Source organism: Suncus etruscus, chromosome 13, assembly GCF_024139225.1.
Source record: "Suncus etruscus isolate mSunEtr1 chromosome 13, mSunEtr1.pri.cur, whole genome shotgun sequence".
NCBI classification, from domain to species: domain Eukaryota; kingdom Metazoa; phylum Chordata; class Mammalia; order Eulipotyphla; family Soricidae; genus Suncus; species Suncus etruscus.
The window spans coordinates 28,986,134-29,013,425 of NC_064860.1; the positions used below are offsets into that span (position 1 = coordinate 28,986,134).

The window sequence follows — 27,292 nt, forward strand, 5'->3', positions numbered from 1 at the left end:
GGTATATCTTGCTGCTGATGAGCAGAAAATACATTTACACTAAGAAGATTAATGTCCTAGCCATAGCAACAACTGCACAACTTCGTCACCCCATATTGCTGATTTGGGGTTTGTTTTGCCTTTTTTTCTTAGTAGAATAACTTGGAGATTTTGGTAGTTCAAACAGTTTAACCTGTTCTTTGCTAGGAAAGTTAAAGCTCATATCAGTTTCTTATTCTATAGATACTAACAATCGTTTTCAGTGTTTTAATTATTATTATATTGTGTGTGGTGTGAATACCCTTTCCTATCAATGAATTGCGGTGCTATATATTTAGCAATAATCCTTTACTACCGGGAAAGGATATTTTTTGTTTTGTTTTTGGTTTTTGGGTCGTACCCGGCAGCACTCAGAGGTTACTCCTGGTTCTGCTCAGAAGTTACTCCTGGTAGACATGGAGAACCATATGGGTTGCCGGGATTCGAAACACCATTTGTCCTGAATTGGCTGCTTACAAGGCAAATGCCTTACCACTGTGCTATCTCTCTGGCCCCAGGAAAGGACTTTAAATATATTGTGGTTAACTGGATTGCACCCTTAGATATTCATACTTCAAATAAGTATAAGATAAATGCATCTGTCTTGGACAAATATTTGAGAACAGAGGTCAAAGTAAACTACAAAAGAATTTTACATAGTTGCTGTATGTATTTAGTATACATAATATGTACACATTTAATCTTTTATTTTCTTAGCAACTTAAAATATCTTCAAAACTTTCTTGTGAAGTACATTAATGGCATAAAAATTTTCTTTGGATAAATTCATCTTTCATTTTTACAATCTGTACATTTTTAACATGGATATGAAAAGCATTAAAATTACAACTTTGTTGGGGTAGGAGAGATAGCATGGAGGTAAGGCATTTGCCTTGCATGAAGAAGGTTGGTGGTTCGAATTCTGGCATTCCATATGGTCCCCCAAGCCTGCCAGGAGAGATTTCTGAATGTAGAGCCAGGAGGAACCCCTGAGCGCTGCCGGGTGTGGCCCCAAAACAAAACAAAACAAATTTACAACTTTGTGTACAAGATAAAAAATGATTCACCAGAGGCTGGAGTGGTCTCGCAGTGGTAGGGCATTTGCCTTGAACGCAGTTGGCCTAAGATGGACTGCAGTTTGATCCCTGGCATCCCATATGGTCCCCCAGAGTGCATAGCCAGAAGTAACCCCTGAGCATCACTAGGTGTGGGCCAAAAAAGAAACAACCCCCCCCACAAAAAGAAAATACATCACATAGTTGATCATAATAGATTTGTTTTCAATAGTGAAAGCAAAGTTGTTAAAATATAGAAAGAAAAAATAAAATGGAAGACACATAAATGTAAATAAAGAACAAAGAAAAAGGACAGTAGCAAGCACATTTGTGAAAATTATTGTTTCTACAATGAAGTACAACTGCAGAAGATTAGTAAGCTTTTGTTATTAGCTGTCCATTCTGTTAAATTGGTGTATTCCTGAGGCCACAGTGGTGATGCAATGGTAGGGTGTTTGCCTTGCACGCGACTGACCTAGGCCAGACCACAGTTTGATCCCCTGGAGTCCCATATGGTCCCCCAAGCCAGGAGCAATTTCTGAGCGCAGAGCCAGGAGTAACCCCTGAGCATCAATGGGTGTGGCCCCAAAACAAACAAACTAATAAAAAAAGATTCACCAAATTTGCTTCACCAAATTTGCCATTTTTTCTGGGTTTGGGCCACTACTAATTGTGCCCAGGGATCACTTCTGGTAGAGCTCAGGAGCACCATATGTGGTGCTGGGGATTGAACTCATTGGGCACATGCCAGGCCAACACCCTGCTAGCTATACTATCTCTCTGCCCCCACTCCACACATGTGCCCTCTTTGTAAACAGAAAATAAAATATGAAAGTTAAAACAGAACCATGATAAGATGAACGTGAGCTTCCTCCAGGCCACTTGACAAGCATGAGAAGAAGAGGGATAGATGCAGTAGTGGAGTCGGGAGGTAAGCAAGGGGGTAACCACTTTGTCATCTCTAGGAAAATTTAGGCTCAGTACTTCTGCAGCCTTCAGTGAGAAAACCCCAAATCCACACTTCACTTTAACTGATCTCTCCAGCTCTGCTTCCCCTTACTGCTGCCCAGCTCCCACCAGTTCCTGAGAATGTCCGTTGGGGTGTGGAGAGCCAAGCTGGGGGATGAGCAGAGTGAGTGGGTGCTCTCTGCCCTTCCCCACCTCTTAGCACAGCTTGTGGGCAGCACCAGCCTCTGTCCTCCCAACTCTTCCTCCTCTCATGCATTGCCCAGGAGATCCTGCTCCACCTCAAGCCTGAAAGGACCTCAGGGGAAGAGGGAAGGGCAGTCATACACTTTCAGTCTCTTCAAAGAAACCAGATCTAGAACCAGAACGATAGCTTAAAAAAGAAGGGTGCAAGCCAGTATTACATGGTCAGGACTGAGCACTAAGCCACCAGGCAAAGTAGAGCCAGAGGATCTGCATTGCTGGGGAGCCTCCCAACAACTAGACCAGTTCTGATCTTTCAATCCACCTCGGGGTTATTTTTTTTTTTTTAACTCTCAGGAGACAAGAGAGAAAAACCCAGTACCTGAGGGCAGGCAGCACAAACTGGAGGCACTCAGCACACATAGGCTTGATGTGACAGTCATTCCTCTGTCCAGAAATAGGAGCTCGCCACCCCATGATGCCCCCAACTTTCTCCCGATTAACCCAAGATCCCAACAGAGGATGAGACAACTTCAGAAAAGAGAGGAGGGGTGGTAGACGTGGTATGGTGGACAGGGCTCTTGCCTTGAGCACAGCTAACCTGGGTTCAAGCTCCGGCATCCTATGCACCATCAATTATCCCTGAGCATAGAGGCATGAGTAATCCCTGAGCAGCACTGGTTGTGACGCCCCCAAACCAAAAATCAACAACAACAACAACAACAACAATAACAACAAAAGAGGCAAGAGGAGTTCTCAAGAGGCCTGCTTCAGAGGAAAGCACCCGGGGGGGGGGAGGTTGGGGGGGCTGTGAGGAACAGTATTCACTTCAGCTGCACAGGTGATGTTAGGTGGGAAAGCCACAATGCCAGCAGCACCCTACAAGGAGAAGATGCCAAATGGTGATTAACTGGCTTTTCTAGGCCACTGTCACCCAGACTAGAACATTCCACTTCAAAAGTGAATAGAAAATGAAAGTTGAAGTGAACTCTCTCCACATGAGTCCCTCTACAAGACCACATTATCCTTCACATGGAACACCTGGGAAGGGTTTCCCCTAAGGACACTCTGGTGCTAGAGAAGGAGACTGTGGGGCCTCAACCCCCCCCCACACACACACACCCCAGAACTTCTCCTTCTGTTCCATCCTCAGAGAAAATGAGCAGGGCCTCCTGTGTCTCCTGCACCTATCCAAAAGGGCTGAGGAGGAAGGAAGCTGAGTAAGCTACGCCCTGATCCCCACACTCCCACACCAGCCATCGCCACTCCTGACTTCTCTCTTAGTCTCCACTGTGTGCTGTAAAAATCATAGACACATGGGAAGTCAGGGAGTCACTAACTCAGATTCTTTCCTCCTCTCAGCTTCAGGTGTCTCTTCTCACAGAGAGTCTGGGAGGAATATTAAAGAACAAAAACCAGTGCTGGCAGCAGGAGGGGCAATGGGCCTGGAAGAAATGCTCATCTACTACTGGAGGGAGTGTCCACTGCTTCAACCTCTTTGGAAAACAATATGAACACTTGTCAAAAAACTAAGACTTGGGCTGCAGCAGCTGTGAAAGAAAAAAAAAAACCCAAAAAACTAAGACTTGAGGGTGCTTGGGCCATAGCACAGTGGGTAGGGAATTTGCACTGTGGGTAGATCAGCGTACAGCTGAGCTGGGTTTTCATCCCCAGCACCCCATATAGTCCCCCAAGCCTGCCAGAAATAATTTCTGATCACAAAGATTATATATAAAATTTCCAATACATTTTTTTACTTAAAAAAAAAGTGGGGGCTGGAGAGATAGCACAGCAGTAGGGCATCTGCCTTGCATGCAGCCGATCCAGGGTAGATGGTGGTTCAAATCCGGTATCCCATATGGTCCCCTGAGTCTGCCAAGAACAATTTCTGAGCACAGAGCCAGGAATAACTCCTGATCACCGCCAGGTGTGACCCCCAAAAACAAACAAAAACAAACAAGCAAAAAACAAAAAAAGGAAATACAGAATGGAAATGACAAATGGCCAAAAACAACAGAAAATGAGAACTAGTCTACAGGATGAACTTACCAAGGGCAGGAGAATGGAGATTGAAGAGGGACACTGAGACAATTGTGGAGGGAAGTATACACTGATGTACGTGTGATATAGAAAATGTATGACCTGGAGCCCTATTATAAACAGTATTGCAAATCATTGTGCCTAAAATAAAATACTGATCAAAGGAGCTGGAGCGATAGCACAGCTATCACCTTGCACATGACTGACCTGTGTTTGATACCCGGAATCCCATATAGTTCCTCAAGCCTGCCAGAAGTGATTTCTGAGGGCAGAGCTCTGAGTAACCAACCCCTGTGTGCCACCAGCTTTGGCCCAAAAACCAAAAATGGGGGGGCAGCTTAACAGGCCGAGCCCAATCTTTGCATGTAGGAGTTCCAGGTTCTATCCCTGACACCACACAGCCCCCTGAGCACTTCCAGGAGCAACTCCTGGACACATAGTTGAAAGTAGCCCCAAGTACCACCAAGTACAGACAGTGAGAAGGGCAGCAGGTAGGATATGAAGAAAACTAGGGATATTGGAGGCAGGAAATGTGAACTGGTGAAGAGTGTTAGACATCATATAACTGAAACTCAATCATAAAAAAATTGTAACTGTATCTCTCAATGATTCAATTAAAAGTGCATTAAAAATATTTTGGGCCAGAGCAAGGGCTGGAAAACATGCTTTGCAAGTGAGACAAGCCTGGGTTTGATCCTCAGCACCACATGACTGCCCCCCCAAGCAACAAGTTGAGTGTAACAACTGAGTATTGTCAGGATGATACCCTCTCACACCCCCAAATATAAAAAATTGTTTAAAAGGCAGTAATGGGGCCCGGAGAGATAGCACAGCGGCATTTGCCTTGCAAGCAGCCGATCCAGGACCAAAGGTGGTTGGTTCGAATCCCTGTGTCCCATATGGTCCCCCGTGCCTGCCAGGAGCACTCTTGAGCAGACAGCTAGGAGTAACACCTGAGCACCACCAGGTGTGGCCCAAAAACCAAAAAAAAAAAAATAATAATAATAAATAAATAAATAAAAGGCAGTAATGGTGCAGGATGCACAATGCTATTTACCTGCCATGTAACTCAGTGAATATCACAGCCACCAGCATTAACTGAGCATCTTCTAGCAACATATTCCAGTGAGTACTGGAATTAGGGCAGGAGATTCACAGAGAATTAGAGGTGAGTGGGATGGCCCCAGGGGTCCATCCAGTTTCTCCCCACTTGAAAGGAAAATACCATGTAAAACAAGAGTAGGCAGAGCTCCTAGCAAGCGATCAGTGTGAATCTGTCTGAGCTAACGGACCCTCAGGGCACCCAGGAATAAGGCTGCTCCATGAAGATGGCTCAGCATAGCACAGAGGAGGTACTTTGCATGTGAAGTACCCCTGCCATTATCACTGCCCTGTACTGAGCCATTTATTGACCCAAATGTGAGGCTAATTGCTGGTGGTGTTAAGAGCAACATAAATATATGGAACCACAACCCTGCCTGACAAGATTTTATATACCAACCACCAACCCTGGTTCCTTCCCCTCTTACACGCCTGCAATAATTTTTAGTGGCCATTACTCTTTCATGAATCACCACAATAAACCCTTTAGATATATAAACAACGCGCCTTTCAATATGGCCATAAATCAGCTGCTGCATCGGAGGCTTCCACATGCTCCCTCCCCTGTGAGGGGAAGCTCATTCTCACCCCGAGGCCCACAGATGTATGGGAGGCTCTGGGTAGGTGATGTTAGAAACCTTTCCAATGTCTTTGCCTCCTACATCCTCAGCATTGTGGGGTTACTTGAGGTGAACCCCACTGGCAAACTGAAGTCTCAGCTCTGAGCACCTGAGGTGAAACAATGGAGCTAACATGCACATGTATTATACCAGAGCAACTGACCCTCGAGAAGTTTCCAGGCATGGAAGAAAGGTTATCTCATGAGGTTGCCTTGAAAAGAAAGAAGACTAGCTTGGATAGTACAGCAAGTAAGGTGCTTGCCTTGCACTTGATCAACCACAGTCCTATCCTTGGCACCACAGAGCGTACCCCAAGTTCCTCCAGGAATAATCCCTAAGCACAGTTGTGTGTCACCAAAAAATAAGGAGGGGAGAAAAATAAATTTTTTTTCAAAGGAAGACTATTAGGACTTTGTATTATTATCCAAGTTCATATTCATGATTCTTTTTTTTTTTTTTTTTTTTTTTTTTTGGTTTTTGGGCCACACCCGGCGGTGCTCAGGGGTTACTCCTGGCTGTCTGCTCAGAAATAGCTCCTGGCAGGCACGGGGGACCATATGGGACACGGGGATTCAAACCAACCACCTTTGGTCCTGGATCGGCTGTTTGCAAGGCAAACACCACTGTGCTATCTCTCTGGGCCCGCATATTCATGATTCTTAAGGGTTGATCACACACTTGGTTTTGTGGTCCTGGAAACAGACCCCAGAACCGCATGTATGCAAGGCAAGCACACTACCACTGAGCCACAACTTCGATCCTTATCATCCTCATGGCAAATCTCCGGGGTCTTTCCCACAATTTAGAATGTGAGTTTTTCACATCCCTTTCCAGGGTAGGAAAGAGACAAAGAAGAGGTGTGGGGCCTGAAGGTGGGAGAGAGAACAGATATCAGGTGGCCCATTCTCACATCACCAAGACAGTAATGATGAAAAGCAGGAACTGAAGAGATAGAACAGGAACTTGTTTTGCAAGGTTCAATTCCTAGGACCACACATGGTACCCCAACACTGCCAAGATAGTTCCCTGAACACAGAGCCAGGAGTAAATAACTGGAGCACTACCAGTTGTAGACCCCAAACAAACAAAAAACAAACAAATAAATAAATGAACATAAAGATGGAAATTAGTGCTTTCTAAGACCAGGTTCCAGACTATGGGACCAACTGGCCCTATCCTAAGAAGGGTCTACATAATGAACCTTTTTCTACCAAGAGGTAGAATTTTTAGATTTGAGGGCCTGAGTGGTGGTGCAGAGCTGTAAGGTGTCTGCCTTGCTGGCACTAGCCTAGGATGGACCATGGTTTGATCCCCCCGCATCCCATATGGTCTCCCAAGCCAGGAGCAATTTCTGAGCGCATAGCCAGGAGTTATCCCCAAGTATCACCGAATGTGCCCCCCCCCAAAAAAAAAGAATTCTTAGATTTGAAAGATGGCTCAGTTGTTTTGAGTGCCTTCTTTGTAAGCATAAGACTGAATTTGATCTCTGCTGTGACCATCAAGGCCCTGGCAGCTCTGCCAACTGTGATTCCCTGACACCTCAAGCAATTTCTGACACCAGAGCAATTAAGTGTGTGTGTGTGTGTGTGTGTGTGTGTGTGTGTGTGTGTGCACTACAACTTAAAGCACCACAATTAAAGTACTGGGCCAGGAAGTGAGTTGACCCCTGTGAACTCATTGGCTGTAGCAAACATCACTCACACTACCACAGAACACATTTGAGCACCACAGCTAAAGAGTGTGGCCTGCCTGAGCATATGTACAACACCACTGGTAAAGGACTGCAAACCTTAGTGAGGACCTAAACGAAGCGTACAAGCACTACAACCTGATATGCAACTGTGGTGACTACCACAATTAAATGTGCACATCTGGACGCCAGTCCTGTGTGAGTGACCTCTAATCATTACAACAACAATAAAGAGAAGGGCAGGTGCGAAAATTGTGAAAAAGGAACAGAGGGGCCAGAAAGATGATACAAAGGTTAATAAAGTCTTATCAGAGACCACAGCTGTGGCATTGCAAATCGTACCACAGTCTATGATTCCCTGAGCACAACCAGGATTGTTCCCTGAGTACTACTGGGTCTTCCTCCATCCCCAAAAAGGAAAAGAAAAAGAGTGGAAACAGAATAGAAAGTATCCACCACCGTCCCACGGAGCTGAGAAAGCCGAAATCAAAACCCAAGGCACTAAAAAAATTGGTATGTACCTCAGGGAGCTGGCTATAGCACACAAAGACAAAAATTTAAAAAACATTGGGGCCGGGAAGGTGGCGCTAGAGATAAGGTGTCTGCCTTGTAAGCGCTACCAAGGAACGGACCGCGGTTCGATCCCCCGGCGTCCCATATGGTCCCCCCAAGCCAGGGGCGATTTCTGAGCACATAGCCAGGAGTAACCCCTGAGCATCAAACGGGTGTGGCCCAAAAACCAAAAAAAAAAAAAAAAAAAAAAAAAAAAAAAAAAAAAAAAAAATTTAAAAAACATCAAGAGGACCAGAAAGATCCCACAGATCCCGGTATGAACTGCAATACTATAAATGGTCCTCCATGCCATAAGCACAGAGCTAGGAACAGCCCCTGGGTACCACTTTTGTAGCCCAAACCCCTCTGTAAACAGCCCAAAAAATAAACCAGATATATGCTAAGGGAAAGAAGCGGATGTTTCTAATGTTAGTTCCAGGGGGCAGGTGTATTGCAAAGGTGGGGTCCCTGCAAGCTTACTCTGAACTCCATGACTCCACTGGAGCCCCTCTTATGTAGCAGTCTCCCGAGTGGATGTAGGTGGCAGGACTGAGGTGCCTCCAGGCTGGTATTGCTGACTGTGGGCCAGGTAGGGACATAGGGGATGGGTTGTGGACAGGAAGGTTTTAGCCAGAGGAAGCCTAGGGCCAAGGGCACCTCAGGTTAACAAATGAAGAGCTATCCCAACCTCCAAAGAGAATGTAGCAATAAAATTTGGAAGACCTACTTAGTGAATGAATAAGACAGAGGCAGCAGGCATGTTTTCCTCTCACTTCTCAGGATAAGCAACAGACACAAGTGAATTGCAGACAGTATGTTTGGGGGGTGCTTTTTTTGCTGAGGGTTGACAGGAGGTGGGCTTTACAGCCATTCTAGCAGGTCTCAATAAAGTGTATTTTGTTGTTTCTAGAGGCTGCTCTGAGAGGAACCACACTGCCCTCCCGTCACACTGTTCCACCCTGGTCCTGGGACTGAGATGAGTACTGCTCCCAGAAGAGACCCTGATGTGTCCCCAGCAGGCAGGCAACCCCCTCTTATTTCCTGGTTCCACTTCTGGTGCCAGAATACCAGATGAAAGGAACTATCTCCTCAGAGGAAGGTGAGCTTACAGTGTAGCTTCTGACTCTTTCTGCCATCTCAGTCCCCATCCACACCCATGAATGTGCACTCTGGGTCTCTTCTTAGAGTCTAACATCTGATCCCAGGTGCCCTTCCCAACCTCCTCTGCCTCCCTCAAACAATCAGATTCCTGCAGCTCAGGAAATGACAACTCATTTAATGCCCATCAAAGCCAAATGCAGGAGGGAAGGTAGCACTCAGAATACAGCACTGCACTGCACTCCAAAATAAACAGCTGCCAGAGCACAGTTGAGCCTCTCCAGGCCCCTTGGAGTCAGAAATCTTGATTTTTACATTGGTGCCTAAAGCTATGTGGCCTATAGAGGTCACTTAACCTCTTTGAACCTGTACGTACCTCCTCTCTAAAACACAACTAGCCACAAGGTCTGGACCTAGGAATGCCCTCATCCGCAAAAGCGTACACTTTTGGCCACCCAATTCCAGATCCTATGTCAGGAAATCAGGATCCCCAGTTTACAGAGAGAGAACTAGAAGAGAATAAGGCAACTCAGCTGGAAGATGACAAACCAGGTTTTCTCCTGCTCTCCTTGGTCCCAAAGTCAAGTCTCTCCAGCATACTTAGCCTCGCACCTTTTCACAACTGTCATTAGAAGCACATGAAATAATGCATGTAAATGTGTTTGTTGGGGCCAGAGAGATAATAATATACCAGTTTAATCCCCAACATGCCATATGGTTCCCCAAGAACTGCCAGGAGTGATTCCTTAGTGCAGAGCAAGGAATAAGCCCTATACAATGCCAGGTGTGACCCCAAAACAAAAAGAAATTAGGGAAAACAAAACCAACAATAATAACTAAAAAACAAAACAAAACCCTTTGTCATCTATAACTAACATGTTAGGGCCAGAGAGATAAAACAGAAGGTGAAGCACTTAGCCTTGCACATCTTTGCCTTGCAAGTGGTTGTGTGCCGTTATCCTGGCTTGAATTTTCAGCATCAAACAAAGGGTCTCTGAGCACTGCTGGGGCTCTGGAGTGACAGTGCAGTGGGTAAGGCATGTCTCTGAGCCCAGTTGGGTGTGGTCCCAAAGTTATACTCATGATATGTGCATATTATACATGCTAATCAATCATACAAGTATTTGAATCTTCTGGCTGGCATTTATTTGAGCCACTATCAGTGCCAGAGTACAGAAGTAAACACAATTTTAAGAAGTAAAAACTCAAATATATATGTATATATTACTTACTTTATAAATTTCATGCCATTTCTCTACTCTTGTAACTACCCTACTAGTGATCCAATCGAAGGGAGGCCCCAGGGACATGAATTCTAGCTCCTGAGTCAGGATTTCCATGCCGGAAGCAGCTTCTTCCCATCATTAGTATGTTTAAGCCAAAACTAAAGCGGAAGCCTCGTGGCCCAATCCCAGGGGATTGGGCAGACACAAGTCTAGAAGCAAACACACACAGTTATGGGGATAAAACAGGTTTGGGGACTTCAACTGCAAGCTCACTAGCCCTAAGACCAACAACCAAAAAAGTTCAGTGGTGGAAACCGGAAACCGAAAGCTGCTTCTCCCTGAAACTGGAATATGGGAGGACTGATTTTATTGGGAACCCAAAGGGGAAAAGAACAGGTGGTCTAAGGCAATCCAAAAGATTCTTCAATCCAAAAGTGCTTCCATCCAATGAGCAACAAACATATCCTGAATAGGATGGAAACTAGTTAAGCCAACAAAACCTGGATGAACCCCTGCTTCTTCATTCAATCTGAATGCCTCCCCCCCAAAAAAAGATCCTGAAACAAGAATTTGAGTGCAGTGATTTATCTGGAGATGTCCCAAGGAAATACAACACAACACAACACACACACAGACACACACAGACACACACAGGCACACACAGACACACACACACAGACACACACAGACACACACAGACACACACACACACACTCTGAAGCTAGAAAGCCTGTTACCACTTGGGCGAACAGAGACAAACCTTTTGCAGGCTCAAGACAGGATGAAACTTCAGTTAAGAACTGCTCTGGGGGCCGGACGATGGCGCTAGAGGTAAGGTGCCTGCCTTGCCTGCGCTAGCTTTGGATGGACAGCTGTTTGATCCCCCCGGTGTCCCATATGGTCCCCCAAGCCAGGAGCGACTTCTGAGCGCATAGCCAGGAGTAACCCCTGAGCGTCACCGGGTGTGGCCCAAAAACAAACAAACAAACAAAAAAGAACTGCTCTGGTGGGGAGGGGGTATCTCCCCAACACTTCCTCAATGCCAAAGAAAGTCCTGAGGGGCTAAGAGCTGAAGGTCTGACTGACAGGCTGGAAAGCGGCAGGCCCTGGGAGCATAGGCAGGGCATGGAACCATCTGCTATACTCAGTAGCTCTATGACCTTGAGGAAGTTTCTTACCTTCTCTTTTATCATTTTTCTCCAGCCCAGATATTAGCATAAAGTTTTTTCTCATAAGATGAATATTAAGATAAAATAAAATCACCTATGTAAGAGATTAGCCCAGAGCCAGCCTTAAAGCAAAGACATATATATAAATAAAGGTTCATTTTTCCCTTGCTTTTGTTTTTATTTTTGCTCCAATGACCAGAGATCACACAGTTGGTTGTGGTGTCAGGATCACTCAGTGCCACCACAATGACACTAGGAATGTGAGGAAGTGCCAGGGATTTAACTCAAAGCCTTACAAAACTCTACATCCTAGGTTTCCATCAGTATTCATTAGGAGGAATTGAAAATATATAGTTCAGTAGTAGAATGCATGTTTAACATCCATCAGGACCTTGTTTGGAGTTCTAGCAATAAACCAACAAATTTTAAGATATATAAAGTTATATAAACATGCATTACTCTAAAAAAGAAAAAAACAAATGTTTTTTTAAGTAAATAAGAAAATATATTTCTTGGTCTGGATAGATCATCCAAGAATAAGGACACATGCCTCACATGCAGCTGTTGACACGGGTTCGATCTCTGGTACCAGTGCATGTGGCCCTGAGGTCCTTAAACATCACCAGGGTGGTCTTGAAGGCCCCTGGCACAGCAGGTACATAACACCACTGCATCATCAAAACTTCACATTGACCCATTGGTCCAGTTGACCAAGTATCACTGGGAACCCATAAGCAGAGCTGGGAGCTTAGGAGGGGCCCCTCACTGTTTGGAACCAAGGACAGAAAAGAAAAGCAAGGGCTGGAGTGGTGGCACAGCAGTAGGGAATTTGCCTTGCACAGGACAGACCATGGTTTGATCTCCCAGTATCCCATGTAGTCCCCCAAGCCAGGAGCAATTTCTGAGTGCATAGCCAAGAGTAACCCCTGAGCATCACCGGGTCTAGCCCAAAAACCCAAAAAAAAAAAAAAAAAAAAAAAAAAAAAAAAAAGAAAAGTGAGGAAGGTAATTTGGAACAGCCAATCTTTATGTCCTGTCAGCAGCACTGGAAGTAAGAGCTTAGGTGAAACATTCCACAAATGTGGACCCACCAAAGGTCACCTAGACAGAGTCAACCTGCTCTAAAGCTAACGACAGAAAAACAGAAAAAGTCCCTGAAAGAAACTGAAACTAAATCAAGAAGGATCCCCCAGTCCCTCTACTCCATTATTTTATTTTATATAGGATATCTGTCCTAGGTGGGAAATGAGACTTTACAATAAGGCAAGCAGCCACACAGGTGGCCTTCCTGCTTTTGGGCAGGGAGAGCCCAGTTCCCGCACTGGATTCCTTCCTGCTAGGCATCCCAAGTAACACTCAAGTTCCCTAGCCATGAAGCTCGTGCTTTGCTCCCTGTTTTGGTCCTTGAAAAGCAAATTTTGGGGTTAAAGCTTTTTGATAAAGGTTTCTTATGTTATCTCCCTCCAGACATAAAAAGCCTGATATGTATATATATATATAAAAAAAAAAGCCTGACAATCCCAAAGTGCAGAAATCTTCATCTCTTCATACTTAAGGTCGTCCCCTAAATTTGTAGGACAGAGAACCAGATGTGTGTGAGATCAGACTCTAGCCACACCCCTCCAGAGGACACTTTTGGTCTAGCTCTGGACTAAAAGCCCTTCTGGGACCCAGGCTGAGTCATCTGTGAACCTCTCCCTGTCACCCTACACACACACACACACACACACACACACACACACACACACACACACACACACACACACAAGCACAGTGCCCGGCACACAGTAGGCATCTAATAAATACGTGGCTGTTGTCTAAAAGAATGGGATGATAGCTAAAAGAATGACTTTAATAATGGTTTTCAACTCTGTGCAATAATACAGTATCGGCAGTGCCAGGCAACAACCCTGCTTCCAAGAAAGCACACATTTTAAATTGCAGCAGGAGGGCTTTGGGAAGCCCTGCTCAGAGTTTAGGATTACAATCCACCAAAATAGGTTTACAAACTGAGCTTCAGTGCTTCCTTCTGTGGAGGTGTTGGTCTAGCACTTTGGCAAAGCCGAGTCTACATGTAGCCATTCACCCACCCACCACCCACTCATTCATTCATTCATTCATTCATCTCATTCAAACCTTCACTGAATACCTACTATGTGCCAAGCACAGAAGAGATACTAGATCCTTAAGGACCCCTTCCAAAGCCTGGTTCTGCTGTGGCAAAACCCAGAAACCCCTGAAGGGCTGAAGAGAAGAGGCCAAGAGTGCAGTTGGGAAGCCTTCAGCTCAGAATCAACCCAGAGTCCCAGAGAGCAAGAGGCGAGGGGGGCGAGCATGTGCGGTTTCACGCTGACACAGAGGGCTGGCCTAAAGAATAAAGCCACTACTGTCTCCACTGTTTGTTTGTCTACTCCCCCCTTTTGCTAGTGACTGTATCTCATTGTTCCCAGACAGCATCCCTCTCCCCACTTCCAAGCTCTTCCACTCACCATACTCACAGCTCTAATCTCCTCTGCCCCTTAAATCCAACGTCCCTTCAGTCATCTCCTGACACCCAACCCCTTTGCCTTATCTCTTTCTCTTTCTCTCTCTTTCTCTCCCCTTTCCTCTCTCTCTCCCTCTGTCCCTCTGTCTGGACTGGTATTCTTCACTTCCTATCCCCTCAAAACTACCATCTGCCTTCAGACTTGCATCTGTGCCTCAGAACACACTCAGTAGTGTTCCAGACATGGCCCAGGGCGTCTGCACGTCCAAAGAAATTCTGCTTCTTTGGGGACCAGAGCAACAAGACCACATACAGGCAGGGCAGGGCACTTGCACATGGTCAACCGAAGTACCATCTCCGGCAACCTATATGGTCCCCTGAGCGCCACCAGGAGTATAGAGCAATGAGTAAGCCCTGAGCACAGCCAAATCTTGCCTCCCCCCAAGAGAGGGGGGGGGAGAGAGAGAGAGATTCTGCCTTTCTTTTTAACCACATGAGCTTGGCAGAGTTAGCCCCATGCCCACAGGAAGGAACATCTCTAGGAGCACAGCTAGCTACCCCAGGAGGCACTAGATGAATGGCTATAACCCCACAGCCTGAATCAGATTCCCACTGCAGGCTGAAAGCCATCTACTTCTTCCATCCATTTACCTCAACCTTCTCCCTAGAAACAATGAAAAAAAATTAATGGCATTCCTCTTCTAAAACCTGACTACCAGGATCAGAGCAATCACAATGCCTTGAGCACCTGTGTGTTGGCTCACCTTGATGCAATTTGTTCTCATCCCAGCTAAATCTCCCTCATTCTCCCAAGCGTCCTCTCAGAACTAAAGCTTTCCAATCCCCTTGCTAAACTTGGTCATCGTCCTCTAAATTCTACAAGCAAACATCATGATTCAAAGGGAGCCGCAAGCATCCGAGGAGCTAAAGAAACCTAACCAAGACCCTGTGAGGCTTCTCTAAACAGCCTGAACAAGATGAGGGCTCACATCACATCCACAATCTGGGCCCTATGTTGTGTTTGGAATGTTGTAGATTCTTCCTGTTCTGTGTTTAGACATTACTTTGAAAGAATGACCAAATATATGTATGTTTTTCCATTGTCTTTATGAAGTTTTGTATTTGGGAGGAAAAAAATGAATGCTGATCCCATCCTGTATTAGGTAATCCTACCTGACCTTCATGGACTACAATCAAACATAATGCAGGTACTTGTCTTATGTATTTATTCATGGTGGCATGCCTGTTTCCATTTCCATTACAGGTTTTGCATCTGGGAAGTAAATTACCAGGGGTTAGTGTCACCACCAGATAAAGATCACAGGTCAAAGGGAGCGAAGAAGGGTGTTGTCACCCAGTATGAGGCTGGCACAATCAAAGGAGGGCCTCCCATCTTTAGGTCCCAACAACCCCATGTGAGCTGCATCAAAGGGCAAAGCGCACAGGGCCCAAGTGCCTAGGAAAGCTGCTCTCACAGATGCTAAAAGCACTTCTGCCAAGCTGGGAAAGTCTCTTTGGTGGCACCAAATCACATTCTCTGTCCTCTTTCTAGACAAACATAAGCCTGTTTTACATTTCAAAGCCCCCCAGACCTTGGACTTTTGCTCTAGATCAAAACTCAGACTGAGACAGAGAGAAATGTCTTGCATGCAGCTGACCTGAGTTCAATCTCCAGTACTGTATATGGTTTCCCGACTACTACCGGGAGTGACCCCTAAGCATAGGACTAGGAATAAGACCTGATTACAGCCAAGTGTGACCCCCCCAAACCAAAAATATAATTTTTTAAAGTGGCAGGTTGAATTATGAATAAGTGAAACTTCTCACAAGGCCAGACATCATGGACTGCTGCACTCTGAGGAGTCAGCCACTGCACTATTGATTGCTTAAGCCTTTCCCAAGAACCAGGGGTACCCTGGCTTCTCAAAGATGACTCTCTCTCTTCAGAAGCACATCTTCCCTATAGGGTCCTGCACCCCCTTCTCAGCTGCATCAGAGACCACATAATACAGTTAGCTCAGAGACAAGAGAAGCCTCAAAGGCAGGACCACCATCCCAGACGCCAGCTTGTTGCAGCTGGAGCTCAGTGTGCCTGACTTCTCTCGTCCAGATAGGTAGCTCTGGGGGCAGAAATGAGTGGCAGATTCTTCCCAGACATTCACACATGAGAGTGTCCTTCTGCATATCAGCCTAGTGGGCAAGGAGGCAGCAGCTGCCAGCGGGCAACATGGGGCAGTCACTATCACCTGGCCCCCAGCCAACAGGCAGGCTCTATGCCAAGTTGCAGAGTGAGGGGGTGGCTGCTCAGAGAGCCAGAGGGCTGGGGGACTGGAGAAAGACAAGGATGGATGGAGGCCGAGGAGCTGACCACTCCCCAGACTTCTTATGAAAAGGGGAATTGTGCATCTAGGGTACATCTCTGCAGAGTCAAAGGTCAAGGTCAAAAGGGCACTCCAGGTCCAAATCAGTCAGGCAAATGTCCAGGAGAAGCCAGGAATAACAGCCTGAATACACAAGACTGAGAAAAAGGGTTACTTTCCAAGTCAGCGCAAAGGCTCCCAGGGAATACTTCCCTCAGCAGACCAGTCCACAGTCCACATGCATACACACAGAGAGCCATGAGAAGATGCATACATGTTGGCTTGCACATACACACAGACAAGGAGGCACAGACACACATGTGCGAACACACATGAGCACATAGTCACACTCTCATACACGTGGGCACACATAACCTCAGCAGCAGGTTCTTGGTTTGCAGCCCCAACCCCACCCAACCTCCTCGCTCTAGACACTCACACGTGCTCAGTCACAGAGCAGCACCCACACAGCCGGGCCTTCCTGGTCTCTGGAACAACTGCTGAGCCCATGGCACATTCAAACAGGCATAAAGGAAAATAACACAGAAAATCTCGGATGTTTCTCCCAAAGGGCCTGAGGTGGGAATGGTGGGAACCTTGAATAGATTGGCTGGGGGGAAGTAGGCGATACCCACTACAAGGGAAACCTCCAATAGCTCTCCTAAGTGTCCATGGAACCAGGTGTAGGCCAGAACATTCTCAGAAACCAGGCCAAGCCAGGCTAATCTGCAGAATCACATCACCCCTCAGTGAATAGGACTCTCTACTCAGGAAAGAGCTCTCCCATCCATTACCACTTTCCAGAGTAGCCCTGGACAGCAAGGCACCCGCCTCCACCCAAGACATCTTCTCTTTAAGAGCTTGAGCATATGTAATGAGTGTGCGTGCGTGCTTGTTTGTGTGTGAGTGCATGCAGAGGCTTTATGGAGCAGAGTGGGCTACAGTCAAACAAAAATGAGGTTGCCATGGCAACAGGCTCCGGCATCATTGCAGCCTATTAACACAAGTGAGGAATGTGTTTGGCAGATGCTCGAGTGTTATTTATGGTATGGGTGTAGCAGAGGGACTTGTAACAGGCAAAGGAGGAGACAAAAACAACCCCGTGATGTCCCCCTCTACCCCATCGAGATGACAGTGAAAGAAGAGCATAGGAGCGTTGGGTGGGGGCTAAAGCGAAGTGGCTGCAAGTGGGAGTAAGGGATGGGGAAACAGAACCTGCAGGCAGGCAGAAGAAAGAAGTGGGCAGAGAGTAACAGGGGACTCTCCTGGGGTGAGGAAGTAAGAGAGGAAAGGAGCAAGTGAGGAGAAAGAGAAAGAAGCAGCGGGGGCATTGAGGGGTCCCTCAGGAGAAGAGTAAGAGAAAGAGGCAGAGGGAAGGACCATCACTTGCACACCTGTCCTCTGGGTCCTCATTTAAGAGAAAAGCAGCAGTAGGCACAGTTAAGAGAGGAAGGCTCTCCTCCTCATGAAAGCCAAGTACAGAGTCTCACACGTAAGACGGGTTGACCACAAGGAAGAAGGCAGGTGACAATGCTGAGGACTGGGGCCCTGGCAGTGAGGTGGACCAACTTACGGGGGATGAGAATAAATGGCTTGGGCTGGGCGGTGGCGCTGGAGGTAAGGTGCCTGCCTTGCCTGCGCTAGCCTAGGACGGACCGCGGTTCGATCCCCCGGTGTCCCATATGGTCCCCCAAGAAGCCAGGAGCAACTTCTGAGTGCATAGCCAGGAGTAACCCCTGAGCGACACAGGGTGTGGCCCAAAAACCAAAAAAAAAAAAAAAAAAAAAAAAGAATAAATGGCTTGTGCAAAGTCATAGAGCATAACTGTGAACCTCACGAAGAGGACATGCCCAGATCCAACAATGCCACCCCGTTTTCAGTGTCTCCAGCAGAGAAAAATACAAGGTATGGAAACCAAATCTTCCTCTATCACTGCCCTACTGATTGATTCTCCTCACTGTCCACCTAGAGCGTGCTTCAGAACATAGACTTGCACATCAGATATAATCAGAAGGATAAATCAAACACAAGCACCTCGAAGATACAGGTTTCTCTGAAGCCAAACAGAAGAGATGTTTGCAGTGCCCGGTCACGGACCATCCTAACACACTCGGCCAGACTCAGTGAAGGAACAAGCAGGCTGTAGAAAGTTCAATCCCCCAGAAGCCTGCAGTCCAGCAGAGGGGTGCAGACCAAACTCAGTAAAAGAAGTGTGGGCTGGGAGTTGGGGGGAGGGGGGAGAAAAGGCAGTGGAGCAGGAAGAGATAGGACAGGGGACTGCCTGAGGAATGAACTAAGGGGAACTTCAGTCCACCATTCTCTGTGGCCACAATAGAACTGTTATGCTCAGACTGAGAAAGCCTACCCCAGGCTCCACATTCCTTCCTGGGGGGTCCAACTGTAGCCCCATATAAGTTAACATCCAAGACCTATCATCAGACTCATGCCAAGTGTGGTTCAGAAAAGTGATCCCTCTGAAGAAAACCCGGACCTGCCCTAATAATCTGCCTCCAACCAGAGCCAGGAATAACCCCCAAGACACAACCCCTTACCGGAGAGTGGAGGCTCTCAGGTCTAAAGGGGGCTGGAGTAAATACAGAGGGTAGGGTGTTTGCTTAGCATACAGCAGACCTGGGATCAATCTCTGGTATTCTATATGATTCCCCTCTCTCTCCCACCCAAGTCTGCAAAAGTAAAACAAAACCCAAAGAAAGGGTAGATCCCTTTAGAAACACTCACAAGAGTAGTTGAGTTTTAGACCATTTCCTCTCCCTAGGTCTCTCAACTTTAAACCTGATCTCTAAAGACTATTTTCTTTCCATATCTGAGCAAGGAAAAACTTTAGCATCAGCAGTTCTACCATCTTCACTCACTGGAACACAAATAAAATGGCAATTGCCTCCAAAGTCTCCCTGTACAGTGTGAGACAAGGAAGAGAAGGTGAGGAATAGGCACCTTCACTCAGGAGTCCTGCACCCAAGGGGCTACACGGATTGGAGAAAAAACTCCCAGAACAAGCAAGCACTCCAGCTGTGCCTCTGTGAGTCGAAACAGGAAAGGCCAGTGTGGTAGGCATGGAGGCATGGGGCTCCCGGCAGGAAGTGAGGGCACTGGGAAGGCTAGGACACTAGGGGAGATACAGTCCTTTCACTGACAAGCAGCAGTGCTTCTATAGATGAACAAGAGCTGAATATTTCTTCCTGAAGACTAGGGTAAAAGGCTGCACTTTACTTGCTGAGCCACATTCCCAAAGACCCCTCACTCTCTGGGAAATGAACTTAGAGCCAGAGAGGTGCTAGGTTGCCTCCTTCTCAGTCACGGAGCACTCTGGAGGTTTAGCAAGAGCCTAGTGCTGGCAAGCCTGCCTGGAACTACTGCCCCAGAAAGAGTACCACGCCTAGGGAGCCACACTGCCTGGAGGAGCCCCAGATGAAGGAAGGATGCAACATATCAGGATTCCCATCTGAGGAACTGCACTGCAAGTAGGAACAAGAGAAGCAAAGATAGCAAGAGGGGCCTTAGAAGAAGCAAAGCCCTATATATGGGGTGGGATGTGCTGTGGCAGTCTCAAACTACAAGACCAGGCAGGATGGAGGTTGATGTGGCTTAGCAGAAAAGCACTTGATGAGTGTGAGGTCCTGGGTTTGATCCCAGGAGGGGTAGTGCAACAAACTCCCACAGCCCCTTTAACTCAGCCTCACTCACACCAACAAACCACATCAGAAGGGCTAAGTGGATAAAGTTCAGGAGCCAAAGAGAGAAGGTGAGCAGGTCAGAGAGTGAGAGGCCTCCAGAGGCAACACCCAGGCAAAAGTTTTCTTTCCCCCAAAGTCCACCATTCAGGCTCACCTAGCAGAAACATATAAAAGCCCATTCCCTAGCAATAAGCCAAGAGCACTGGGGTGAAGGAAGGGGTCATGAAATCTAATTCGGACATGGAGGGAGAGCCAAGGCAGACATCTCACAGGTTCTGCCCACTTCTGCTGGTAGTAGTTTTGGGGCTTGGGACACTCTGTCACTGCACAAACTTGTCAATCCCCCTTCAAACTTGGGAATGGCGCCTGCTCTCACACCACCGTTCCTCAGAGAACCACCCACAGGACTGTCATTTATCCCTCTTAAAGCTGGGCCAGGATGTCCAGAAAAGGCTGATCCAGGAGACTTCAGTGAACTTTTCTCTCCCAACCCTCCTTGACTGCCCCCCACCATCCAATCCTTGCGGCCGCATGGGTCCCTACCTGCTTGAGTAGGAACTGATCCTCAGCATTGGTGCGAAGGGCAATGGCCAAGTGGAGAGCAGACAGGAGGACCCCGCTGAGCACAGCGGCCCGCATGCGCACGGGCAGCAGCGTGTAGATGGTATAGATGAAGAACACGGTCCACCAGATGCCTTCGGAGGCGCTTCGAGGCTGGGGCAGCAAGAGGCCCACCACCTGGACCGCCAGCACCACGGCGATGAGCGCGTAGCAGGCCAGACCCATGTGGTCCTGGTGGAAGGCCGCGCGGTTGCAGAGCACGGCCATCACCAGGATGACACCCACGGCCACCGACAGCACCACCAAGTAGGGCAGCTGGATCGGGGGCCGGGCCGCGTGGAAGGCCAGCATGACGAGGCACACGAGGACCAGCACGGCCATCAGCATGGTGAGGCTGCTCTGGTTCAGGCGGAAGAAGTAGCGCTGGTACAGCCGCTCCAGCTTGTCCGAGGGGAACTTTTTGGAGCGGAAGATCTGCAGCAGCGCCATGCAGCAGGCACCCAGGGACAGCACCGCGCCCGGGCCCCGGCCCCGGCCCGACCCTGCAAGGCTGCAAGCATCGCCGGGCTCCTGGACGTCGCCCTCGACGGCGCCTTCGAGGTCGTCGGCGGCGCGGCCTTTGCCCCGCCGCTCTTCCAGGCCCAGGTCCACGGAGCGGGGGCGCACTTCGGGGCCCCCCGCTGCAGCCGCCGCTGCCGCCGAGCCGCCGCTGCCGCCGGCAGGGGGTGCCCGGTTGCTGCCCCCGCCGCCGGCCGCGCCCCGCCGCTGCCTCCGGCTGCCGCGCCCGCAATCGTCGCCACCGCGCTCCTGCCAAGCGGACTTGGAGCGAAAGCTGAAGCCGAAGCCGCCGGCCAGGGGGTCGTCGTCGTCATCATCCCCTCGCCAGCGGCTAGCCAAGCGCTGCTGCTGCTGCTGCTGCGGGGTCCCCGGCCCCCCAGCTTGCTTGCTGGAGCCCCCGGGAGCGTGCGGGTAGCCGTTGGCCCGGGGATCGGCCTGTCCCCATGCGGAACGGTGCTCCGGGCCTCCTCGGGACGCGGCGCCCCCCGGGGGGCTCACGCCTTTTTTGGAGCCCGACGACATCCCCCTCTCGACTTCTGCAGCGTCTTCTTCTTCTTCCTCCTCCTCCTCCTCCCCCGGAGGCCGTGCCGGGGTTGTCCACGGAGAGGGCGGCGGACAGCCGAGCAGGGGGACCAAGCTGGGGTCACACGTCGGGGGCGGCCCGGGCCCCTGCGCGGCCGCTGGGCATCTTGGCACCCCCGTCCTGAGCGGAGAAGGAGGCGGCCGCAAGAGAGGGAGGACGGGGATCTAAGATCCGCGTGGAGGGGGATGGAGGGACAGATGGACAGTCCGGAATGCCTGTCCCCCAGAAGCGGGAGTTTGGGGCTGGCTGGCTGGCTGGCTTGCTTGCTTGCTTGCTTGCTTGCTTGCTTGCTTGCTTGCTTGCTTGCTTGCTTGCGCGGGGCGTCCGATCGGACTCCCGGCTCGCGTGGAGCTTGCGCTGGTCCTGGTCCGGAGTTGCGGGCGAGGCGAGGCGAGGCGAGACGAGGCGGGACGGAGCCTCGGGTGTCCTTGCGGGCGGCGCGGCGCTGCGCGGCGCCTCCCCGGGGCTGGCGGTGCCGGGGCGCGGCTTAGCGCGGCGCTGGCAGCTCCCTGCCTAGTAGAACCCCGCGGTACACGCGGCGAGGCGGCTGCAGCTGCGGCTATGAGGGTCCCGGCGGGGACAGCGAGCTCCGGGCGCCCGTGCCTCGCGGCCGACTGGGAGCGACTGGGAGGTGCGCGAGGCTGCCAGCATTATTTCCTTACGAGGGGTGGGGAGCACGGGGGAGGGGGCGGCGGGCGGAGCGACGGCTACCGAGCCCCGGGGAGGAGGAGGAGGAGGAGGAGAAGAAGAAGAAGGAGGAGGAGGAGGAGGAGGGTCCTGGCGCCCGAGGGGGCCGTCGCCCGCATCCCCCCACCTCCCGCCGCTCCAGGGGGCCACCTCGCCTCGGCCCGGCCCGGCCCGGCGGAGAGCCGAGCCGGACCTTCCAGCGCGCGCGCCCGCCAAGAGAGTGACAGCGGCGGGGACCGGCTCCTGCGGCACGGCACGGCACGAGCCGGCCGGCCCTTCCTTCCTTTCTTCCTTCCTTCCTTCCCCGCTCACGTCCCCCTGTCTTTCTCCGGGCTGGCCCGGACCTGCCGACCCCGGAGAGGGCTGCTGTCTGGCCGGCTCTGCGATGCACCCCGGATCCTTGCTGTTGCTGCTGCTGTTGACGGGCCCTCCGCGGCCGGGCGCAGAAGGACTCTAGGCGCAGGGCTGAATCCGGCCCCGATGCAGGCGGACTTCTCCCCGGGAGCGTGGCATGCAGAGATGAAGAGCCGGGGCTCAAAACTGGCCGGCCGCTAAAGGCCCCCCCGCTAGCCCTTGCGCCCCGGAGGCGCTCCGGAGAGGCCCGCGGGGGCCGGGCTCAGGGCGCGCCATGCCAGCCTCCCGGCCCTGCGCTGCTCCGGCCGCTCGATCGCTCGCGCCGCTCCTCCCTCCCTCCTCGCCCGCCGCCGCTGGAGCGCCCGCCGCTCCGCACCCCCTCCTCCCGCCGCCTCCCCGCCCCCCGCGTCTCTCCGGCCTCGCCTCGCCCCGGCGCGCAGCCGCCTCCGCCCCCTCGGCCGGCCGGCCCGGGGCCCCCCGCTGGCATCCTCCAGCCGGGCGCCCAGGACGGGGTCCCGGAGAGGCCCGACTCCCTGAGCTCACCTAGGATCCTCGCCGCGCCCCCTCCCGCCTGGACACCCGGACCTGGGGCGGGGGGTGGACGGTCCAGCCCCGCCCCGCCCCTGCTTGAGCTTGGGTCCTAGCTCCCCTCTTTTGTCTCTCTCTCTCTCTTCCCACTCCTTGGGTCCCCCCGCTGCCTCCCCATTCCACCCAACTTCAGCCCCTGCGCCCCCCTTCCTTCCCAGGCCCAGCTCCATTGGACGCTTCCTGAGCTGTCAGACTGGAGTCCGGCGCTCTTATTGGGCGACTCCCTGGCCCCGCGGCCGGACAGCCGGCTCAAGGAGGTGGGCAACCCCGGGCTGGAGCTGTCCGGGCATGCAACTGCTGCTGGGATTTGGATTGGGGTCGGGGGGAGCAGACACAAGTTCCCACCGATAGTGCTGAGGGCCAGGCCTGAAAAATGGATGGATGGATGGATGGATGGATGGATGGATGGATGGATGGATGGATGGATGGATGGATGGATGGATGGATGGGTTATAGATGGAGATACGGAGACTGTCTGCGGCCCTGGAAGGCAGGGATGGGAACGACAAGAGATGCAGTGGGTGAGGCCTGTGCCACCCAAGAGGGGAACACCGCCGCGCTTTGGTGGGTGGTCGCTGAATGCAAGTCCTGCGAAACACCCCGTGTGTGTGTGTGTGTGTGTGTGTGTGTGTGTGTGTGTGTGTGTGTGTGTGAAGCCTTTGTCCAATTTTATACTTCTTTGAATCTCATCTTATTCTCCCTTAAAAAAAAAAAAAACTTGGGAGTGCGAAAGGGCAACGAACGGGGTCTATGCGCTTCTGCCCAGTTTTAAGATGAAGAGACTGAGGCTCAAAAAACACCAGCATCAACTTGCCGCGGTCAACACAGTCCTCCTAACCTGCACCCACAGAGCTTTCGTCTGCTCCAGGTTGCTTCCCCTACCTGCCTAGGTGTTGGCGGGAAGGATGCGCAGCATAGAGGATGGACACCCCTGCTAGGAACAGGACTGAGAAGTACAGAGGCTTGAGCATCGTTCGCGTTGCAAAGAAACACCTGACTTGAGAACCCAGTAGAGCCTCGCTGTTGAAATGATATAGCTCCCCAATTCCCCCGACCCCAAGTGGTCCCGCAGGAAGTTCTCTCCAAGAAGGGAAAAAACAGCTGTGCCCAACTCTTCCACCACCAGCTCTCTACAGTTTTGACTGGGCGCCGAAAGCACGGAGTGGCATCCCATTCTATGCAGGCCGTTTCGCTACCCAAAGATGAACCTGGCCAGAGTTGCAAAGTGGGAGGAGAAAAAATTTCCAGAGATTTGAATGAACCAGCCTACCCTTAAGCAATCAAGCCTTTGAGTCATCAGCGAGCTAGGTCAGAAAAAGCACTGATGAATTCAGTCGCCAAGCATGCAGAGAGATTTGTTGCTGGATGCTATTGCATGGAGAGACCCAGCTGGGCCTGGTTAGAAGGGTAGGAGCTGGCCACTAGCTCCAGTTCAGAGCAAATTCCAACAGTTTGGGGGGTAAGGGTGTGCGACAAAAGTTGGGATTCAAATGTGGCTGGGGCAGGAAAGAATGGCTAAGAAGGAAGTGGGGATTTACCATGACAGAACCATTTTGAGAATGATGTTTTTCTTGTCACTGAAGAGAAATAAAGGAAGACTTGAGAGGCAATAAACTGTACCCAGGCCCATAGTTTAAAGCAGAATGGAACATAAGTCAATCCTACATCCAGGTACCTAATGTAACTTGGAAAGGCACCCAGGACTGCTGGAGACAGGGACCAACTTGGTGGCCTAATGACTGGGCTCTGTCCTTGATTCTCTTTCCCTTCCATGAACTCGCCAGGCCATTCTTCTCCATCTTAACCACATGTCTCAAATCACATCATAGGGGCTGCAGCACAGCAGGTAAGGTCCTTGTCAATTTGTAGCACTCCATATGGTTCCCAGAGACCTAACAAGAGTGATCCTTGAGCACAAAGGCCAAGAATAAGCCCCAAACACTGCTAAATGGGGCCCTCCTCCCAAAATTTTAAAGATCAAAAGTAAATAAAATCATGTCATAGATAAATGGTAGAAGTATTAAGTTGCTTACATTGCTGGCAACAGGCCAACCTGGTCCCATCCCCAGATACCCTGAGCACATCCAGGAGTGACCACAGAGCACTGCTGGGTGTGACCCAAAAATAAAGCAATGCAAGGATGATACAGCATATGCAAATAAAGTAACACAACACACACATTAATCAAAGAAAAGAACCATATGATCATCTCAATTGATACAGAGAAAGCTTTCGACAAGAATTAACATTTAGGGGCTGGAGAGATAGCATGGAGGTAAAGCGTTTGCCTTTCATGCAGGAGGTCATCGGTTCGAATCCCAGCGTCCCATATGGTACCCTGTGCCTGCCAGGAGCAATTTCTGAGCATGGAGCCAGGAGTAACCCCTGAGCACTGCCGGGTGTGACCCAAAAACCACAAAAAAAAAAAAAAAAAAAAAGAATTAACATTTATTTATGATAAAACCCTCCACAAAATATAAATGGGGAGAACATTCCTCAAGATAATAGGGGCCATATACAACAAACCAACAGCCAGTATCATTCTTTTTGGGGGGGATTTGGGTCATACCCATACACACACACACACACACAAATACATCATAACAAAATTCTATATTAAAATGTAGAAAATCTGGTGCCGGAGAGGTGGCATTAGAGGTAAGGTGTCTGCCTTGCAAGCGCTAGCCAAGGAAGGACCGCGGTTCGATCCCCGGCGTCCCATATGGTCTCCCCAAGCCAGGGGCAATTTCTGAGCACTTAGCCAGGAGTAACCCCTGAGCATCAAATGGGTGTGGCCCCCAAAAAACAAAAACAAAAAGCTAAAATGTAGAAAATCTAAGGGGAAAGCACATTCACAGGTCTATCAGCCCTAAGGAATTATTAACATCTAAATAGTTTTCTTAACAAAAGGTTGAACTTTTACTCTGTACGTGGTTTTAGAATATTTTTCATACTTAGCAAGATAATGAGGTTTTGTTTGCTATCTATAAGCATTCTCTATAATAGGAAAAGGGTACATCCCTCTGGCTGACAGATAAGACCTGCACAATCCTGTGGTCAGGTCCTGGGCTGTGAGCATTCTATAAATAAATCTTCACACACATCTTTATATCCTTAGAAGTTTCATGAGGTTCCAGGTTCAACTCTCAGCACTGCCAAAAACATAATTTTCATTTATTATATTAAGATAGAATCCACTATTATCAAGTATCTGCTGACAGGAGGTCATTCAGTAGTAAAGCACTTGCCTTGCATATATGAGGCCCTGGGTTTGATCGTTGGCATGACAGAAGAAAAAAATTGTATTAAATTGAATTGCTGGGTCAAAGGTATTTTTCCTCCCTGCTGTTTCTGAAATCTCTGACCTCAGCCCCTATGCCCCTTTCCAGTCCCATACTTCCACCTGTCCACTAGAGAGGGCATCATGAATGTTTCTTGCTAAGCACCAGCATCCCAGATTCAATTTGTCTTCATTTTCTCTCCATGAGTGGAATTCATATTCCCATGCTCAATGACTGGAAGTTTGAGGATCTCTCCTACCCTCCTATCCCAATTTCAAGAGACTTTGCCTCCTGCCTTTGTTTTATTTGAAGGGGTCAGATGGGTGGGCTTCTGGCTATTTTGGTCAGTACTTGGGAGCCCTTAATCCCTATACTATCTCTCCAACTCCATCTTTTATCAGCTCTCCTCTTCTAAATTCTAC

At 49.6% G+C, this 27,292-nt stretch overlaps 1 protein-coding gene across 1 annotated transcript in view; it reads right to left on the minus strand.

Moving 5' to 3' along the window:
• ADCY5 (adenylate cyclase 5) overlaps positions 1 to 22,221 on the minus strand; it is a 170,546-nt gene extending 148,325 nt beyond the window's left edge. The window contains exon 1 of the mRNA XM_049785947.1: positions 20,802 to 22,221. Coding sequence (XP_049641904.1) covers positions 20,802 to 21,899 — 1,098 coding nt within the window. The 5' untranslated portion in view covers positions 21,900 to 22,221. The remainder of the gene's footprint in view (positions 1 to 20,801) is intronic.
• Between the last annotated feature and the right edge of the window lie 5,071 nt (positions 22,222 to 27,292).